The 20,461-nt window shown below is 31.7% G+C and overlaps 1 protein-coding gene across 6 annotated transcripts in view; it reads left to right on the forward strand.

Moving 5' to 3' along the window:
- Window positions 1-20,461, forward strand: part of LOC128186908 (hepatocyte nuclear factor 4-gamma-like) — a 30,075-nt gene that overhangs the window by 7,069 nt on the left and 2,545 nt on the right. Inside the window, exons 1-6 of one of the 6 annotated variants that reach the window (XM_052856875.1) lie at window positions 1,819-2,032; window positions 17,802-18,092; window positions 18,339-18,454; window positions 18,739-18,888; window positions 19,771-20,011; window positions 20,221-20,457. In XM_052856875.1, the coding sequence (XP_052712835.1) occupies window positions 1,834-2,032; window positions 17,802-18,092; window positions 18,339-18,454; window positions 18,739-18,888; window positions 19,771-20,011; window positions 20,221-20,457 (1,234 nt within the window). In that variant the 5' untranslated portion in view covers window positions 1,819-1,833. Of the gene's footprint in view, window positions 1-1,818; window positions 2,033-7,725; window positions 8,030-10,512; window positions 10,624-14,599; window positions 14,742-17,425; window positions 17,592-17,801; window positions 18,093-18,338; window positions 18,455-18,738; window positions 18,889-19,770; window positions 20,012-20,220; window positions 20,458-20,461 lie in introns of those variants that run through there. The other 5 variants (XM_052856877.1, XM_052856880.1, XM_052856878.1 and 2 more) reach the window with 5 other exon arrangements.

The following is a 20,461-nucleotide window of genomic DNA, read 5'->3' on the forward strand; positions in this document are numbered from 1 at the left end:
GTCTGGTAAAAATGGGAAATCATGTACTAAACAAATAGACAAGGCTACAAGTAGTTGTAGCTTTAGACAAAGATGACAATAATTATGTAACAGATTTACATGTAAAACTGTGGATTTTTTAAAGAATTTTTTTTTAATTTTACTCATTTTGTATTGCCATATCTATTTAATGTTGAGATGTAGTTGTATCAAAAGAGTATTTTGAAAATTTTTGTTATAAAATGTTTTCGTTTGTGTAATAACTAGTTTCTATGTGAAAAGGTTACAGACTTATTAAGTTCATACAATGCATGCTAGTGTTGACGTCGATTCGCTCTTTGTGACCTGGTTATTGGAACTTCCTTTAAAGTTGATTTTAAAGTTGCTGACATAGATTTGATCATTGACGATACAAGTACTTTAATTAACAAAATACGTGAAAAATTACCTTTGATTGTTATCTACTCAAACTTCATTTTTAAACGAAGATTGCTTGAGTATACTTTTTTTCTCCCTTTTTTCAGTTTACATGTCAATAAACTGAATGTTATACAGGATTTCAGAGATGATAAAATTCAACTGAAATGTATAAAGCATCTTTGCATAGCTGCAAACAATAATAAATGTTAAAATCATTGTCAGGGTCATGGAGTAAGGTAAAAGTCAGTTACTGGTATGTTGCCATAGTTTGGTTAATCACATCCAAATGTGCATATTTTGCAGTCATGCAGAATTATACAGCAGAAGCTTACTAACTAGTACCTGGTTTAAGGGAGACATATCTTTTTAGAGGTCATAATTACACCCTCCGCAAACAAAGTTTATGGGGGTTAATTAGGAATCACCTTGTCTGTCTGTCTATAGTGCAATCTAGTTTTGTTCATTTCTTTCTTATGGAGGGCTTTTGGAAGTTCTTACTTCACACAAAGATTGCTTATGACCTGAGGATGTTTCATGAACTTGACCCAGGGTCAGTTTTGCAAGTTCAAGGTCATTATTTAAAAAATTAGGCCATATCTTGTAATGGAAAATAAATAGCAGCTAAGATTTGACACAGATTCATTGTGACCTGTAAATATGTCCTGACCTTTAGCTTTGGTCATTTGTGCAAGTTCAAGGTCACTATAAGAAAAAGGTGCATACATTACCTTCTAACAAAGAATATATTAATATGGGGGTATTATTTGTGAGCTTGTTCAAAATACCTAGTTTTAATCAAATTACCTACAAAGTATTAATGATATAACAATAAGAGCATTGTAAAGGAAGTCTGTGATCTCAGGACTCTTATGTCCTGTTGAAGGATGGAGACAGGGTTTTTGTTTACTGCAGAAATTTAAAGGAAAGTTTAAATAGAAATTGTGACAATTTTTCATCGCTTGCAACCCTTCTTACATGTTTTTGCAATCAAATTATGCATTTTGAAAGGTAATCTGTGGGCATTAAGTTTTATAATTAATTAAAATAATTTGACTCGAGTTCCAAAACTTTTAGCATTTTAAAAGACTAATACACAGTTTAGCGTAAAGTTCGATTGTTTTTATATTGCATAAATAACGTCAATAGTTTTATGACAGTGTCATCAATTGCTGTTACGCAGAGAAACATTTGAAAGTACATGTGTTAATTAACTTGTTTAATAGTCTTGTAAGTACCACGAAGTAGCTAGTTCCGGGTTGTGAATTGGCTGTGGTAAGGCTTGTGTTGTTTGTATGTATCTAGTCTTGCCACGCGCCTCGACACTTCCAGGCAGTGTGCAGACGTGTGTCACCGAGTTCCAACTCGCCATAAAAAAGGCGACAAGTTGGATTCAATCTCAATCAGAATCCTAGCATTCACAAAGTCAGATTAGCAATGTTAGTCCTCCCCAATACTGGACATTCTACCAATGCTACCATGAATTATCCTACTTATGATTACTCGGCTGCTATTTATCCGGTCCAGACTTACTGGCATCATCACCAGAGACCATATCCTCTCATTCCAGAAGAGCCGGAATATCAAGGACAGATAACTCTAAGGGATCTGGAGAGGGTTTTGCCTCACTGTAGAGGTTAGACACTTACTACTAGGGGCTACTTTCTTTTACCTGTCAAGGATTTCTTTTTCTTGTCCTCCTTGGATGAATGTTTGTTGAAGAGTTTTGTGATTGTCCTGCTTGACATGAGGAGGTAGTTTTCAAAGCATGTATCTTGATATCATAATAGCAAGTTTTTTATAATAAGTTTTTTTATGCCTGTTTCTCTTCATTTATAATGAAATACACGGAGTGTATGAAGAAAGGGATGTTTGATGGATATTGAACTGCTTTAATTCCATGCTACTTTAATGATTTGTATTTTGCCATCAGAGTTATCGTATTCAAATTGTTTTATTTTTTCAAACAGCCTAACAATAAGAAAATTAGGGTTTTTTAAATGCATATGCAGCACATTTTAATTTTGCAAGATAAGATTAATTGATCACTTAATCAATTTATAAATATTAACTACTCAAATAACTTGCAAGTCAAAGCTTAAGGGTCTTTCAACAAATGTTTTTATTTTTTTTTAACCGTATTACTCTTAGTACCTTGCAGAAAATGATTTAAGTTTTTAACTAAACTTGATTTAAAATAGAAATAATTTTTTTCTGTATTTTACACTTTTTAGATTTATTTAATTATTTATTTCAATATAAATTTCTTTGGTCAAAAATTTTAAATATGTAAATTTGAAAATATAATTGATAGTGTTTTTAAAAAAGTTATTGAGAAAGCTTAGAGAGATTTAGTAATTAACTTTTATTTATCATGAGTAAATTTTGGCAAAATTGGAGAATGCAATACATGTAATAATTTACTTCTCGTAAAACTTACAAATATGTAAAAAAAAAAAAAAAAAAAAAAAAGAAGAAAAAAAAGAAAGAAATGTATGCTATTTCAAAAAACAAATTGTTTAAATGCTACAAATTAAAGCAGAAAGGTGGCAAGTATATCTTCTAATCCTGTTGGAATTAATGACATTTAAATTGTGTTATGGGTTTTTTATGGTCAGTACCGGTACATAAGATAGGAACTAGCATGTTGAACACTTCTTTAAACGATAATCTTAACTATCTTGATCGTTTCATAGTATGAGGTAGCGAGGTAGCGGCATTGCTGACACTTAGTGTACCCCTAATGAGGACTGGGATACCTACATTTTGTGATGTGCCTTAGAAATGATAGAATTCAACCTTTACTTTAATATTTTGTTTGTCAACATTTTTGTCTATTTAATGTTCTAATTACCGGTAAGTCTGCTGGCAATCTATCAAGACTTAATTATGAGTTCAAGACATCGGTTTCACAATTTTTAAGATGATTAATACAAATTTTTGAAGTACATTTTATGGTCAAATAGAATTTTTCAACCCTCCAAAATATATATATTTTTACAATTTTGTACTTTTATGCATGTTGATATCTAAGGGTGTCCTCTTCTAGTCAATTCCAAATTAGATTTGTCTTTAAACAGGAATTTTAAAGTTTACTTGGTAGTTATAACATTGCTTAAATATCTAGAATAATTTTTAAAGTATGAATGATTTAATATGTAATATGATTTTGAAGCCATTTTTGATTTAGGAAAATAAGTACTACGAGGGTTGTTCAGAAATTATTGAGACATTTACTCTTATTTCCTTGGGGAAAAAGATAAACCCTTAAAATTTCACCAAAACGTAAACCAGGATAGAGTTTATCAATGTAAAAAATTTATTGTCCTTAGCATGATTAGATCATTCCTGGTAAACTGACCAAATTGCCATCGCCCAGTGACCCGGCGCAACTGCAAACTTACCACAACGTCATTTTGACGCTTCTTATTGATCCTATGTTTTAAACACCTAACAAACAAAGGAAAATTAGAATTAATTCTCCATTTCTCATCTTTTGTTTACATTTCAAGATGTCAACATTCGCATATTCCCTCCATTCTTGATTTTTGTGAAAAAAATCTATCATTTCTAACCGAAAGTCAAATTACTATGAAATGTCTCCTACAGTAATTCTGTGTTCATATTTTAGAACTGTTGACATCAGTTAGTGTAAAAAGTACTTGATTTTTAGTCACTTTGTCTGAATTCTAGCTAAACAATCAGTGAAAAAAGACGATAAACTGAAGTTCTTTATCCCTTGCCTTCGTATAGTTTTTGTTAAAGCAATTTAGTGGCATTAGAAGGTCTTTTTCAGAATATTTCCATCAATTTGATGTATATTAGCTGCGCCGCATTGAAGTCAAATTTCTATATACCATCGTTTTCAAATTCCTATTGCTTGGTAAATATATCTGTACCATATCCGTATTTCAAATCAAACAGTAGTGAAACTTGATCAAAAGTTAGTCACAATAAATAGCAAAATAAACATATATAATCTGATTTCTTTTAGTATAAGCTGTAAGTTTGCGGACACTTAGATAGACAATGTTTAAGTTTTCTTATCCTCCGAATTTATGCTTGCGCCGGGTACCCCGACCATCAATTTTATTATCTATCGTTGTAAACAAAATATTAAATATTTTTAAATACTTCTTTCTTTAATTATTTGTTAAGGTTTCTTCTATGTTCATGCCAATTTTCACCCTTATCCGTCACTTATAAAGGGAAATATCCGTGTTGTCTCAATAATTTCCGAACAACCCTCGTAGAGGCATTTCTTCATAAATATGAAGCATACTATCAAAGTATTACTGCTGGGTTACCCTTAAAATGAAGTTTGTTTTTTTTCATGAAATATAATACTAGCGTTATTTTACATCAGATTATGGCATTGCATGTAGCATTGCCATTGTGGTTGCAATACCCTTATTTAATTGGTTATCTCAGATAGAGTAATTAGCATTCAGAAATCACATGATGATGACATCACATATTTGAAGATGTGAGAAGTACATGTGGATGCATCATACTTTTCAATGACCTTCATATTTTTCTCTAATTTTTAAATGAAAACGAAGTGTTTGAAATTTAGAATTACATGTACTTATTAAGTAATTCTAAATTTCAAACAATGATTTGGTACATCTGCATCAAATTTTAATCATTTAGTCATATTGTAACATAGGCTACATACTTTACAATTACAATATTTTCAGCCAATCAAATATAATAGGGCATAACAACTTAGGCATTGGATCATGAAATTCTAATGAAAAACAGTTAAATATTTGGTACATGCCAATATTTTAAAAACTTAAAAAGTTTCAGAATATTTGCTATTTTCTTTTACAGATATTTAGATGATTAATAAAATTTAAGTGAAAAAAAAAATGACTGACATGCAGTTTAACATTGAATGACAGTGTGATATACCGGTACTAAAATGATTTTCTACTTAGTCTCTTTCGGCAGATTAGTTTATTGATATGAAGGTTAGTTTTATTACCAAATTTCACTCATTGTATAGGTAAATGTATTTTTTAGTGCTTCCTCCAATTTATTAGAAAGAGGTCATGTAAAATCAACCTTTTTGCACTAACTGAACAACTTTAAAATTGAATTGTCTATCAATTGAGTGGCGGAAGTATTGATGCTTTACTATGGTGACAAAATTACATAAACCAATACCGAATATAGATCAGGGGTGAAGTATCAGTTTTCTGTAATTACAGTTATATATTATATATTCATTGAGTTTTTATGAGAAATTTAATATCGAGTCTGAGTAAAAGTCTGAATCTTTATCTTAATAGTCAACATTGGTTTTTCAAACAGCTTGTTAGGGTGTCAAATTTGATTTAAAAAAGAACTGCCTGAATGTATATTTCTAGGCACTAATTTTTATTTGTAAATTTTGTGTTGTTAAGCAATTTGATATTTCGTGATTTGATCTCTGATATGTGACTGAAGACTGGACATTATAAATATAGCCCCTCTTTTTTAAGGTCTGGTTTATAAAAAATGATTTTAGAGGCCAAATCCCACTAACCTTTCTGAGGAAGTTGATTTTTAATGTAATATTATATTTATGTCCAAGAAATTAAAACTATCTTTTAGCATTCCCCCCCCCCCCCCTTTGAATTGAACGACAATATTTGTGCCCGGATCCCATTTACGGGATTTTTTTTTTTCAAGTGTTTAAAGTGGTCTGAAGCAGTTGCCGTACTCCAACTTTTATTTATGTGGAAAATTTCACAAGGTTGCAACACTCTGGTCATAGCTAGTGTATATTTCCCATCTTGAACCAATCTCGGAGTGTCTTTCTGAACATCTTACGATCATCTTCGTAGGCTTTGTCATGAAAATATTAATCTGGCATCAATTAAATACATGTACCATGAAAAATGGTAAAGCTCAATAAAATCATGAAATAAAGTTGTTTCGGTTTACAGTACTTGTATTAAAATATTTCTGAAGTTTGATATTTTTTTAAATTTCTACTGAAATGCCACTGGTTCCTTTTAACCTAGCAAGACTGAGTAGATAGTATGTTAAGGCAGAATGGATGGGTTGTATTGATATGTTTTGACTTATCTATATGTTAGTATTTCCAAAAAATCTGCATTAACCTTTGGATAGAATTATTGCCTTTATTGATTATTTTATCTGAATTCAGTCAAGTTTGAATACCCAATTTTATAAGAACACGCCTTTGATCGGGAAACGAAGGAGGATCACCCTAAATATGATGAATTGACAATGACCTACAAAATGTAGTTTTTGTAAGTCGGTTTTTGCGGAGATCCTGAAATGCCCTTTTGCCATGCACGTAGGCCTCGTCTACATTTAGAGAAAAGGGAAATTCCTTGCAAAGAAAGCTTGACTTTTAGAATATCCGTACCATGGTCTTCCTTGCCGGAGAAGTGCTACGCTCATCAATAGGTGTTCAAAGCGTGGGAACGGAACTAACAATATAACTGTTATTTCCTAGGCTTTTTAGGAAAAACTAGGTGAACACTTTTGTCAATATATAGGATGCTTATAATGTTGTATTTCCTGATACACAATTGTTATACTAGTAGGAAAAATGTCAAGATGAATTCTATTTTTAAAATACAGCATTTATTCTAATTGCACGCTTCTAATCAAGAAATTTGCAGAAGTTCAGACATTTTTGTTATACAAATGTACTATCATTTTGTTTTCCAGCTAAGTCAAGCATCTTGCTTGTTAATGTACTTGTTTAGATTTGAGTTGAAATAGGATTTAGAAAATAGATAGTTATGAAGTAGTGGTGCTTAAGATTTGTGATACCTCTTGAAAAATGAAAACTGCGAAACGAAGGAGAATGTAAAACATGTGATCAGTGACAAATGCGCGCATGCTGTTTATTGCATGTTAAGAATTAGCACGCATACATTTTCAGGAAAAAATTATTTTTAATGAACCATATTTTTTAAAATAAATTTACAGAATACAGTAATGCAGAAAACAAATGAAGGAATTTGCGCAATAATTTTCCACTTCCTTTTATTTGCACACGACGATCTCTTCCTTTCTTACTACAGTAATTAGTAATCATGGGTAATTGTAATTGGTGCTCCAGTTTTTCAGTAATAGGTCTAGCAAATAGTTTACAAAAAATTGTGTGTTTTAATGTCCTCAGAAGAAGACCAATTGTTATTGGCTGAAAAGTAGATTACCTCTAGTCATATGGTACAACTTTGTATTGTGACCTACTTATTTGTTTTTGGGAAAAAAAAAAAAAGAAGAAATTTGCGCATCATGAATTCAATATTTTTGCTTTCTGAAGAAATTCGTTGCTCTTGGCTCTGAATGTGAAGTCATCTTCTTGTGATTGGAATTTTAAAGTTAAATTTGGATTGGATTCAGTATATTCGATATTGGGGGTATTTTTTTGAAAACTTGACCTCCCCCAAAAACAGAATTATGACAAATTGACAAGTGTTATATAATGCTGATGTAATGTACACATGGGGAATGACTGTACCACAAAACAATTAACCCATATTTGGTGTCATAATCTGGCTACTTGAATCAGCTGATGAGAACTTGGCTAACACCATTGTCACAATGTTGATCTCCGGAGAAGGCAGCGAGCAGTGGTGCAGTGGTTTCTATAATTACGGTAAGTCTCTCTTCTGTCTTCCGGGTCTGCTAAGCTCCATTTTTCTGCTGGTTTCACGTCTACAGAAAATCTCTTGGAGCTGTTTGCAGTTTCAAAGTCCGTTTTGTTTGGTGACTCTGAATTCCCACACATTTTGAGCTGTTTCCATTGGTTGGTACAGGTGTTTCCTAAGCGTGATCAATGATCAAAGTCCAGTTTTGGATCATCCACGACTTGATTGATAGAAGATACTTTAATCAGTATTTGATATTTATAAATAAAATTTAATTGAGTGTGAATATTACAGGTTAAGGTTGTCATTATATATTTTTAAAATCTTAATGCAGGAGATAACTTTTTAAGGGGACAGGGTGGTGAACAAATTAAGCATCAGATTTACCTTCAATCTTTAGGAAAGATGTTTTAAGCTTTTAACTTTTATTTGGTGAAGAAAAATTCTATGTATTTTAGTAGCTTTGAAATTTTCTTATATATATCTTCATAAAAAGCTCTTTTTCTTAAGGAGATCAATATAGTCTCAAAAAACCACAACCATCGAGCCCTCTTAAAAGTTGACAAAAATGTTACAATAGGTTAAAAAAAAATGTTATGTTGCAAATTCCTATGAAAATATTTCTCTCTCTCTCTCTCTCTCTCTCTCTCTCATATTTTTGAAGGGTATTAGTATTCAAGCAACAAATCTGAGTAGAGTATACCAAAGACCTGAGTGTTTTTAAGACATATGTATCAAGAGGAAGTATAATAAGCTGTAAGGTACATGCTACGATGCATTAAGTCATTCTTACAGCACACTTTTGGTTAATGGTGTCTACATGCTTGTTATCATGTTGACTAGTTTATAATTATGGACCAAGTGTCCTTATAAGTATGTGTTATGCTGTTGAGTACGTATTGTAAACATGTAGCAATGTCTAATTAGCTTGGAATAATATCTCCTGCTCCCAAAATTTTCTTAACGTTTTTGCTTTAATGGCTTCTGAGATCATGAGTTCATGACAGAAACATTCAATGTATCATATCTTTCCAAAAGGTGATTTAATTGGCACATGCACCCAAGACTTTTGTTGCAAGCGATGGGGGGATTCAAGCATGCAATTGCACTGCTTTTTTCTGTTAGTTGCCCACTTGAATTTCATAATTTACCTTCACGGTGCCAATATGGGACCAAACAAATTTGTCATAGTGTGTTGTCAGATGTGTGTTTGGATGCAGCACATCAAGCTATGTTTCAGGTTGTGGTTAATACAGTTGGGATTGTGTCCCAGTCACACGCCACTGGATAGTGCTAACCAATGTCCAACAGTGGAAAAAAAAGTCACGGACAGAAGAAGAATGTGTAGGCAGTCCATTGAAAATAAGATAACTTTATTATGGTTACTGCAGGACCATGTTCTAATCAAGAAAACGTCAAAAAAAACAAACCAATACTTGGTGAAACAGATGCATACAAGTCTGGTTTATTCGTTGGATTGAGTTGACTGGACTTCAATAGAAACAGACTAGTATTTTATTTTCTGTACATACATGTTACACATGCAAACACAGAGCTACCTTTCTTTAAGCTTATACACCTTTGGATGGCATTGGCTTTCATAAATTTAAGACATTTACTAAATGAGAACTTGAGAACAAGATATGGAAATTAATGTTTTGAAGATTTTGTCCATTTAAGTTATTTTGTGAGGTGTGAATGAGTTATGTATCATATGTTTATAGCAACTAGCAAGTTAATAACAAAAGCTTTCACATGCAATTCTCTCAATTTAAGTGCTACTTATGAAGAATGAATGATCTATTCATATTTATTGATTAGCCTATTATACTTGCATGTGTGGGGTTTTTTTTTAACATTTATTTAATGAAATGACTGCCATACAAAGGTTTGGAAGAGGAAAGTATTAGATTTTACTTGTAATATACTCACTACATTTTAAATAAATAAACTGAATTGAATTACATTTGACAGTTAATGCATGATATGGACAACTGAAACGGAATTTAATGACAAAATATAAGTAGTGTACCCCATTCATCTATCCAACACCACATCATGTGTCTGTAACATTATGCATTGAACTCCCAGGCATAATACAAACTGATCAGTATAATACATTGGTAGACTGGGGCGTTAACATGTGCCCCACTCTAAATGGTCACAAAGAAAGCATGCACCATTTTAATTAGTAGTGTATAGTGCTGCAGACATGTGCCTTACATGGGGGTGAGGTGATGGGGTGACTGCCATTATCAGTCTAGCGTCTGGCGGACAGACTGTACTGAGTACATCTTTGTTTATCTGTTGTCAAAGTGCACAGTTAATGAGTGATACCTACAATATGTACACACTCAGCCTGCCCTTTATCCAGCAGACTGAAATTTGCTCTCCCTCATACCATGTCCAATGTACAAAGATAATTAATAATTAGTTTTATAGACATCAGTTTATATAAATATTATGATTTAGAATAAAGTTTAGTACTCAGTTTGTGCTTGAATTTCCATGGGCTTTATTTTTATTTTAAATATTTGGAAGTTTAAGTGTGGATTATATACTCAGTCTGCTTAATAACGTTTAACAAAAAGAAAAAAATGAGGTAGGTTTTTTTGTTTTGGTGAAAACTTGTCGATTATTTATTTCATTAATTTATATAATATGATGTCATCAATCTTTTTTTGCTGTTTGTTTATTTTTTGGTTTTTTTTTAATTCTTGATTTTTTGATGAAATTTAAAAAAAAAAATGTCATTTGTTGAAGAAAATTTTTTGATAACTTTTTTTTTTTTTTACATGACCTTGGGTGAATTGATCTGTTATAAAGAACTTACATCTAAATTATATATAAATTAATACAGCCTCATGGAAAAAAATTTTGTGAAGCTTAAAATTTGTACAAAACATTGACTCCAAAAATTCTTTATATTATAAATTAATTTCTATTGGTATTAGATAGAGCGTTTGATAGTTGATGAATGAAACACTTTTTTGTATATAAAACAGAGCCAGGATATCTAATAAAGTTAATGGAATCAACAACAACAAAAAAAGAAAAAAAGTACCCCAGAAAGATTATTTATAGTAAAAATTCCAATAAAATCCATAACATATTTAACTACTGGGTTTTATTAATATTAGAGGACATCAATTTTCATGGATTTAAAGAATACGTAAATTCATTGAGACTTTTCTAACAATAGCATTTTTATTAATTTTCACACCTCAGTGACCATTGAATTGCATGGTTCAACACAACATCAAAATTTGGTGTTTGATGAATATTGATGAAGTAACAGTATTTAAATGTTGTCAAATCAAGTTTACATCATTATTAAAGTTTCGGAGGACTTTGGGGGAGGGGAGGGCTAGGGAAAGAGGGACTTTCCAGGCCTTTACTTACGCTATCGCATCTCTTCCATGAGAGAGGTATCAAAACCCGAAGAGCAGATGGAAGTTCTTATTTACCTGCTTACTAATTTACTTATTTAGATTGAGAAAGAAGCTGACTATTTTGTCAAGAGGAATAACTCCTCTCTCACTGATAGGTGATACAAATATCTATCCATAATCAAAGTCACGGTGCCTCTCACAGTACATGGATTTGATTTTAATTTGAAAAAAAAAAAATGAAATCGATAGAGAGGGCTAGTTCAAATGATGGATTCACACCAAATATCACAGGAGTATAATTATTTAATTTCAAGATTTATTTAAAACAGTATTATTTTGCGAAGTTAGGCCACAAAAGAAAAATGATTTAAATTTAGTAACTTTTCAGATTGATTGGTAATTAAAATTTAGCACAATTTAAGATGGTAGATAATTTTTTAATCCAATTGAAGAAAACATATATCGTGACAAAAATGACTTGATATAATATATCGTTAGTTGTACAAAGTTCTTGACACTTCCTGGTAAATAACTTTTAATCAGTTTTGATGATCATTTGATGATCACTTATAGTGATCATTCACAACATAACATAAGTAATGTATTAGAATACCATTGTATTAATAATACAATACTATGAAAAACTGCGCATGATTTTTATGAAAACCAAAATTGATTTAAAAGCTTTCATTATTTTATAAGATTGATGTTCCGATAATCGCAAATGCTTTATGAATTTTAAAGCATAATTTTTGTGAAACTATTTTTACATTGGTGAGGATTTAATAAATGCCATGTGGAAATATTTAATAGGAGGAAAATAGATTTAAATGCATCATTTATAGATTTTCAAGTAATTGTTGTTAAACTAAGTACATCCTTATAAACTTTCTCTACCAGCTCCACCTATTCCGCAGGCGAGCCTGCAACAGGCACAACATTTCTTTTTTATAGTTTTTCCCACTGTAGAAAATTTAATCTTATTTAACTACATTCAACATTTTCTGTTTAAATTTATACTGCAGTTGAGAATTGTGTATTGCTTTGATATATGTAATATACATATTTTTTTTTTTTGCTGATCATTGCAAATATAGTGTCAAATCAATAAGTAGTTTGTTAGTTTTCAAGTCCTTATGATAAACACCAAGGACTCTGGGTGGGGTATTCTCTGATAATAAAGTTATAGCAAAGAAATCTTGCTTATTGTCCACTTGAAAATTCTGACGAAAAATTTATTTCAAATCTTTCCAGAAGGGTCAAGACTACATCAAATGAGATAAAAATACTTAAAAATTGTGATAAATGAATTCCATGTGAGTAATGTCAATGTACATGTAGATACTTGTGTTAAAGCCGCGCTATCTGTGAAAGGTACATCACCATTGTCACTGATATAAAGGGAGATAACGGCCTCAGCCTCAGCACAGTTATCTCCCCATTGATAACTCAGATAACCATGTTAAACCAACTATGATAAGTTTTGTTTGATTTACCTACATTATTCAAGATAAAAATGACTTACATATAACAGTATCTCTGATTTCTATTTTGCTTTATTAGTAGTTCAGATTTTCTTATTTGTTTCATTTAAAATTTTCTATTATATATCCTGCCTTAAAAATATATTACTATTCTTGTCTTACGATTGAATTCATTTATTTTATTTTGAAAACTAATCCTATTATTGAACTTTCATTTCTCATAAACCCTTGTTTGTTTGTCTTTATAATAAGCATTGATAATTTTGGTTTACAGTTATTCAATTCAGTAGATAGGAATTGTTAACAATATAAGTAGTTCTAGGGATCAGACTTTCAAAATCCCTTGATAAGGGCTTGTCCACTATGTTTGATCTTGATTTATAAAGTATCAAACTTGCCACAAATATCTGATAAAGGTCCAATCATTTACCACTCATCTCACAAAAACAACTCGTAGGTTGTGTAAGAAGGAGGGATTTTTGGTCAGTATGGAGAGGAGAGGGGTTATAGTTTGGTGTCTTGACCGTGAGAAGTTTCCCCCACCGGTCAGGTGTGGGGTCTTGTCACAGTTGTGGTGACATTGCTGTGTTTATTTCTCATACATTTGTCAAATAAACAGAGAGCTAGTACAGAATGTTACATCATGTTAACATTCAAACTTTGAAATTTGAAGCTATGGCATAATGTTTGTTGATATTTTGTTTTAAGCTCTATGAACTGAAAAAAGGTCAAGGAATTGATTCATGTTACACATGTATCAATCTTGCATCAATTATTTTCAGAGCTTCAATTTAAAAATAATATATTAAAGTACCAGTATATTTTACTTAGTGTGAAAATAGTATTAGGAAAATTCTTACATGTACTGTTATTTATAGAGCACTGTGACATTTATAAATCAGCATCTATAGGTAATGATAAACCTTTTTATTTATAAAGCAATTTTCCCATAGATAAGGGTAAGATTTATGATAGAGAGATTTTTTAAAGTGGTTTGAAACACCCAAATATTATTTTTTTGTATCCACTATAAATCAAATATAAGCACTTTTAATACTTATAAGTTTGGCTTTTTTTTCATTTCTGGGTACTAACAAGATAAAGCTTAAAGATTGGTCTAGAATTTTAATGAATGGTATATTTTTTTAGTAGAAAATGTCAAAAAAGGGTACGGTAAACTTTAAATTTTATTAATAAAAAGATTTTTTTTTTTAAATTTTATATTTTCTAAATCTGTCACTCTGGATAAAAGCTATAAAAGCACAGTATTTTTTTTACCATTATACTCTGAGAATAAATGAAACCTCAAAGAAATTTTTACAAAAAAATGGATTTTTTTTTAATAATTTAAAAATTTGGATATTGATCCCTTATTTAAGAATTTAAATACCAAAGAGATTACTCTGACATGACATAAAGGCTCATGTTATGCATACACTAATGGATTTGCCCTACAACATGGTTATATTGTACAATATGTATTTTCTTACATGATAATTTTTTAAAAGATTTTACATTTAAAGAAAAAAAATATTCTTATGCGTTATACAAAAGCAAAAGCAATATGAGCAGTTATTCATAGAACTGAATAAATAAATATTGCATTTGACACGATAAATTGTGTTATCAGATTAAACCTTGATGTACCTCAGTCACCTTATCCTACCTACATTCATCAACATTGAGCATCCACACACCTCATGCAGATTTATTAATAGAATCAATGCCACATCATAGCTCCTTGCTGCAGACCAGTTTTAATATTTATTTTACTTGTGAACAAGTCTTAAATTAAATCAGCATGGCTTTAATGAATTTGGATGGAATTACTTATATCCATTTGGGTAGGTTATATTGCATTCCATATTTAGGGTATAATACTGGTGCAATCAGTTTCTTGGTCTTTGGCCTTTTGGCCAAAGGTAGACATACCTGTATATTTTGATAAATTTATAGATATTCAATTCCAACAACTTTTGAAAGTTATATGTAATATTTCAATGGTTTTATGTTATAGGTCTTAGAATTCCTTTTTAGTTATTCCAGACTTTGATTCATTTGTACAGTAAAATGGCATTTTAAAAATCAATGCGGGTAACTTAATTGGTAAATTAAATGTGGATGTTCTAGAGTTGGGTTTTAGACTTTGATATCTAATAAAAGTTCATTATTGATTATCAATCAAGAAATCACTCAGTGTTCTTCAGTTCTAATATTTATTAATTATCAATATAAATATAAAATCAATTGCTTGGAATTATTGATTACACCATATCAAGTAGAATTTTAATGCATGGTTATAAATACAATATGTATTCAAATATTTCAGTCTTTTTATAAGTGTTAGATAGGAAATTCTAGAGTATGATACAAGAACCGAATTGTCAATTTTTTTTCCTTCAAATATTTTTCATTGAATGAACAGACTACACGTATTAAGGTAATTCTTCTAATCTTTTAAGGAACTATAAATTGACTGATAATCTTGGATAGACTTTTAATATTTCAAACATCAAGAGTATTAATTTTGATATTACTTCTGATACAAGATAAGTTTATCTGAGTAATACTTGTGAGGATTTTGATATTTTGCTATCAATGTGACAATCACAGACTTGGAATATCAAGCCCCCCAAACTGTGTAATGCCTGCTTAGGCAGAAGCCTACTTGAACGGTGTTTGGTTTGGTTTTGGACCCTGTAATCAGTACAAACAACCAAATAGAACTGACTAAAAGAACCTCTTGGGCAGGCTGTACTGATCTGTAGCTAAGATAGCATATTTTTGGAAGATTTTAGCAAATTCTTTTAGCAGAAAGGTTGGGCTGGCAAGAATTTAGGTCATCTTTTTCTGTGTAAGGTTTGGTTTTTCCAAAATGTTTGGTCTATCTCATTCCTATTACATATAGTTGTGTTAGGAAATGAACAGCCTTTGAAGTGGTCTTAGCACTGGTCTATCGACTTAGAGGATTAAATTATCAAGTGTTTTGGGGGGCTTTTGTTTTGTGAATGAAATCTTATTGACTAAGATTTTCATGATCTTCTGTATAGAAGTGTACTGAAAAAATTTAACAAGAGGTTTAGAGAACCCTCCTTGAAAATTGACATGTTGTGCTTACTTTTGTTTTGTTGTTGTTGGTTGGTACTTGAGTAAAAGAAAATGTAAAGGATGGAGATAATACATGTACTGCTTTTGTCTCATGATAATTTGCATTTATTTATAGAGTTAAAGCAATTTACATTTCATTTTTTCCATGTAAACTAAATATGGAAAAATTGTTTCTAAAACAGAAATTGATGGAGAAAGTAATAAAACTAATTTGTCAGAACATTCCATGTATTAAAAATGTGAACAGCATAAATATTGTTAACCTAAATTTTCTACATCATACTTTAGTGGACAAATTAAATATAAGGTAAAGTTTCTGCAATGCTTTTGATTGAAAATATATTTTCTTTTTACTCTTGATTAAGTGTTGAATAAAAAAACTTAAGATAGGTGTATAATTGCATTAATTATTTTTTAAACAAAACTTTGAAAAAAGCTATTGTGAGTAAGATGTGATTTCAATACTAAGTTATATATATCTCATACAGCAACAGGCTAAATTTCAGAAACTTGAAATTTTGATCGAAATTTTTTTTTTTTAATAAAATATGATTCAAAACATTATTCAAAACATTCCAATTTCTGCTTGTTCACATTATTTTTTAAACAAACATTTGCCAATTGTGTTAGTTAATTATGTTAGTAGATTTAATACTGATGTAATTGTTTCTTTGCCTCATATGAAATAAATGATTAAAATGCAATGTTTTGAGCATTTATAAGCAAAATATTTTCAATCCCACACTTTATTAATTATTGTTATTTGTAAGAGACTCTGCTTGCCCCAGTGTTTTCTCCTCCCCCTCCCCTCTTCCCTGTGTGGGAAGTCAAGTCATTATCTGTGTCAGTAGCTTCGTATTGATTCAAGAGTCAACAAAAATTAATCAGTAAAGACAAATATTTGTAGATAACGACATCTATCGTAACTGTTTCAGGTGTGAATCTACTTGCTCTTCTGTCAATCATATTTACATTCCTTAGGTTACCACATACACACACAATTATTTCTCAAGTTCCTTATCAGCCCCTCGCTGATAACGTGGTGATAGTCATTATAATCAGAAACGAAACAAAAAGAAGAAAAATTGTACCAATAAAATAACTTTTTTAATGATTGAAAAATTTAAAGAAAAAATAAAAGTTTCACATGTCTACACTTGATTTATGTTTTATGTGAGTTAAACAGTGTTTGATTCGCCCTTAGTTTTCTTTGCTGCCCTTCAACTTCTTTAAGGGTACCATCTTCCCATCTTGTCTTATCTCTTTACTGAAGTGTTAAGATAAACAATTAAGCAATAGTCCATTCAGGTTTTACCAAGTCTGGGGGGAGGTGTGTCTTGGAGGGCTAGTGTTGACATCATGTGACATGCTCTGACACTGCAGTGGGCTGCGACTATATAATCTGGCAAAAAAAGAGGAATTGTTTTTCCTGCTTTGGTTCTTGGGCTGTAGTGGTTGGTAGCTGCTGTTCTGCTTTAGTATTGTTTTCATGGTTTATTCTATGACAATGAGAGACTGTGATAGCTTCCTGTACAGCTATCTAGAGGCAGCGACTCAGCATCAGTATTACTATGAGTATGATCCAGGTAAAAGGATAAATAATGAAAAAGTTTAATATATATTCTTTTTGCATGTATTTCTTGCCAGAAAATTAAAAAAAAGCAACAACACAGTTTAATTAAAATAAGACTTAGCAGTGAGCAGCAACTTAAATAAATCCTTGTGTATCATTATCACAAAATTACAGAATGATATTTTTAAAGTACTTTGTTTTTAAATCAGGTGTTTATTTATAGATTCCCCGGAGATGACGATGGGAGCTTTAGGCCCAATGCCATCCGCCGGAAGCACCTCCCCTACCCAAGGGATGAGCCAGTTCTGTGCGATCTGTGGGGACAGGGCGACTGGCAAACACTACGGAGCCTCGAGTTGTGATGGATGTAAAGGCTTCTTCCGCCGGAGTGTCAGGAAGAATCATGTTTATTCGTGTCGTTTCAACAGAAACTGTGTGGTGGACAAAGACAAGAGGAACCAGTGCCGATACTGTCGACTTAGGAAGTGCTTCCGCGCTGGAATGAAGAAAGAAGGTAGGAAAGTTCAATGACAAAATAGATTCAATACTTGTGTCTAATTAGATATTGTAATATCTTTTTATTTGCTGTTTAAGAAATTAAGATTGACAAGTGTTACAGCAAGAAATTTAAAAATTGTGGGGGGAAAAGGGATATTTTGAAATTTATTTAATTAAAGAAAAGTCTTAAATTTCTTTTTAATGCTATATGCGTGTATGAAGCAGTATTTACAATACAAATTGACTCCATTGAATCCTTCAGCTGTACAGAATGAACGAGACAGAATCAGCGTGAGGAGAACCAGCTATGAGGATGTGAACCAAACAAATTCCTTGTCTGTTAGCACTTTGTTAAATGCAGAAATTCTTTCGAGACAGGTCAGTGGCTTGAATGTTTACTTCATTTATATTTCTTTGGACTGAATGTCTCATGTCCTTAAATTGTTTTTGACTCTTGAATTAGGGTACTTGCATTAAAAAAAATCTACAATATATTTTGCAAGGGCAATAAAACCAAATGTGAAAACCAAAACTGCAAAATTAAAAAAAAAAAGCTTAATAATTCTAACTAATTTATGACTCGTAAACTCATTTCTTGATTAGTTGTTTTCATTGAAAAAGTTCACAATACAAGGAATGACATGTTATAATTCCTCCTGCAGATGACGTCTCCGGCGGTCGGCACTGATCTCTCCCATAAGTTGGTGGCCACGGCTAATGACGTATGCGAGTCCATGAAGCAGCAGCTCCTGATACTGGTGGAGTGGGCCAAGTACATACCTTGCTTCTGTGAGCTCACCATTGACGACCAGGTAAATATCAAACAAAAAATACCTGCTTAATTGATTACCATGTACTGTAGATTCAAAATTAGACGCGAGGAATTAATATCAGCATAAAAACGGGAGAAGCAGCCCTTGTATATTTTAAAATCTAGCATTTATTTTTTGGACATATGTAAACTACTGTGGAATCATCATTGTTTATGGGGGACCAAAGTTTGTGGCTTTTATGGGTAACCTTTGCATACGAATTTACTATATAGTATAACTATATACTAGCATTTGTTTAATATTCAGTAATGAAATAGAACTTGCTACCAATGAAATTACGTCCCAACAAACAAGGAAATCTTTGGCTACCCACGAACACTGACCCTTATAAATAAAAATGTTTCCAGAGGACATGAAATTACATGTATGATAAAAATTCTTCATTCGCGATTTCATATTCTCAAGATTTGATGCAAAACGGTTGGAACGCGAATTTACGTACTCTCTTAAAATAAGGAATCTACAGTACCGGTAACCCTTTTCTCTGGGCGTGTATTTTTTTTCATTTCTTTCTTAAATACTAGTAGGTGTATCTATTTTTGGCTTGTTGGAATTAGGGGAAACTTGAATAAAATTTATTTTTACATTTTCTGTGATTGAATTTTTCCCACTTGAGATGATGCCACTAAATTTAACAAAAACAAAGCATCATGCAGAAAATTCATTAGATGGTATAAAGTCAAGAAACAGGGACACAAGAGAGCTTAATCTTTTACCTTTTCATTTTGCTGAGAGTAATGAAGTGATAATTATAGTTTTTGATAAGCACAAAGATAGTTATAATCAAGAAATAAATGTTCACAATGAAATGAATAGTTTTGATGTAGCTTCTTTTAAGTAAGATGTTTTTAATTTTGACAGGTTGCACTTTTGCGAGCACATGCTGGGGAGCATCTGATCATGGGGGTGGCCAGGCGTTCCTTAGGGGTCAAGGATGTGTTGTTGCTAGGTAATGATGCCATCATACCCAGGAATACACCTGAGGTAGAAATAGGTCGGGTTGCCAGCAGAATCCTGGACGAACTAGTTCAACCAATGAAAGATGTCCAAATGGATGAGTCAGAATTTGCCTGCCTGAAAGCCATTGTTTTCTTTGACCCAGGTAGATATATAAGCTCTTTCCAAAAAGATTTAATGAAGCATTTTTAGGCATCACAATAATCATTATAATTTCTCTATACATGTATATTTTTTAAGCAAATATGAAATGATTGCAAAAGTAGTAAAAAATGTATAAACTCGAAAATTACCAGATGTGCAGTATTTTACTGTGATTCCACTAATGTATATGACTTTATTTTGATGTTGTAGATGCCAAAGGACTAACTGATCCGCAAAAAATCAAGAGTTTCCGTTACCAGGTTCAGGTTAACCTGGAAGACTACATCAACGATCGACAGTATGACACCAGGGGGCGCTTTGGGGAGATTCTGCTGATGCTGCCTCCACTGCAGAGCATTACCTGGCAAATGATTGAGCAGGTGCAGTTTGCTAAACTGTTTGGAATGGCCAGAATCGACAATCTACTGCAGGAGATGCTCCTTGGTGGTTA

This window comes from Crassostrea angulata, chromosome 6 (assembly GCF_025612915.1).
Source record: "Crassostrea angulata isolate pt1a10 chromosome 6, ASM2561291v2, whole genome shotgun sequence".
NCBI lineage: Eukaryota > Metazoa > Mollusca > Bivalvia > Ostreida > Ostreidae > Magallana > Magallana angulata.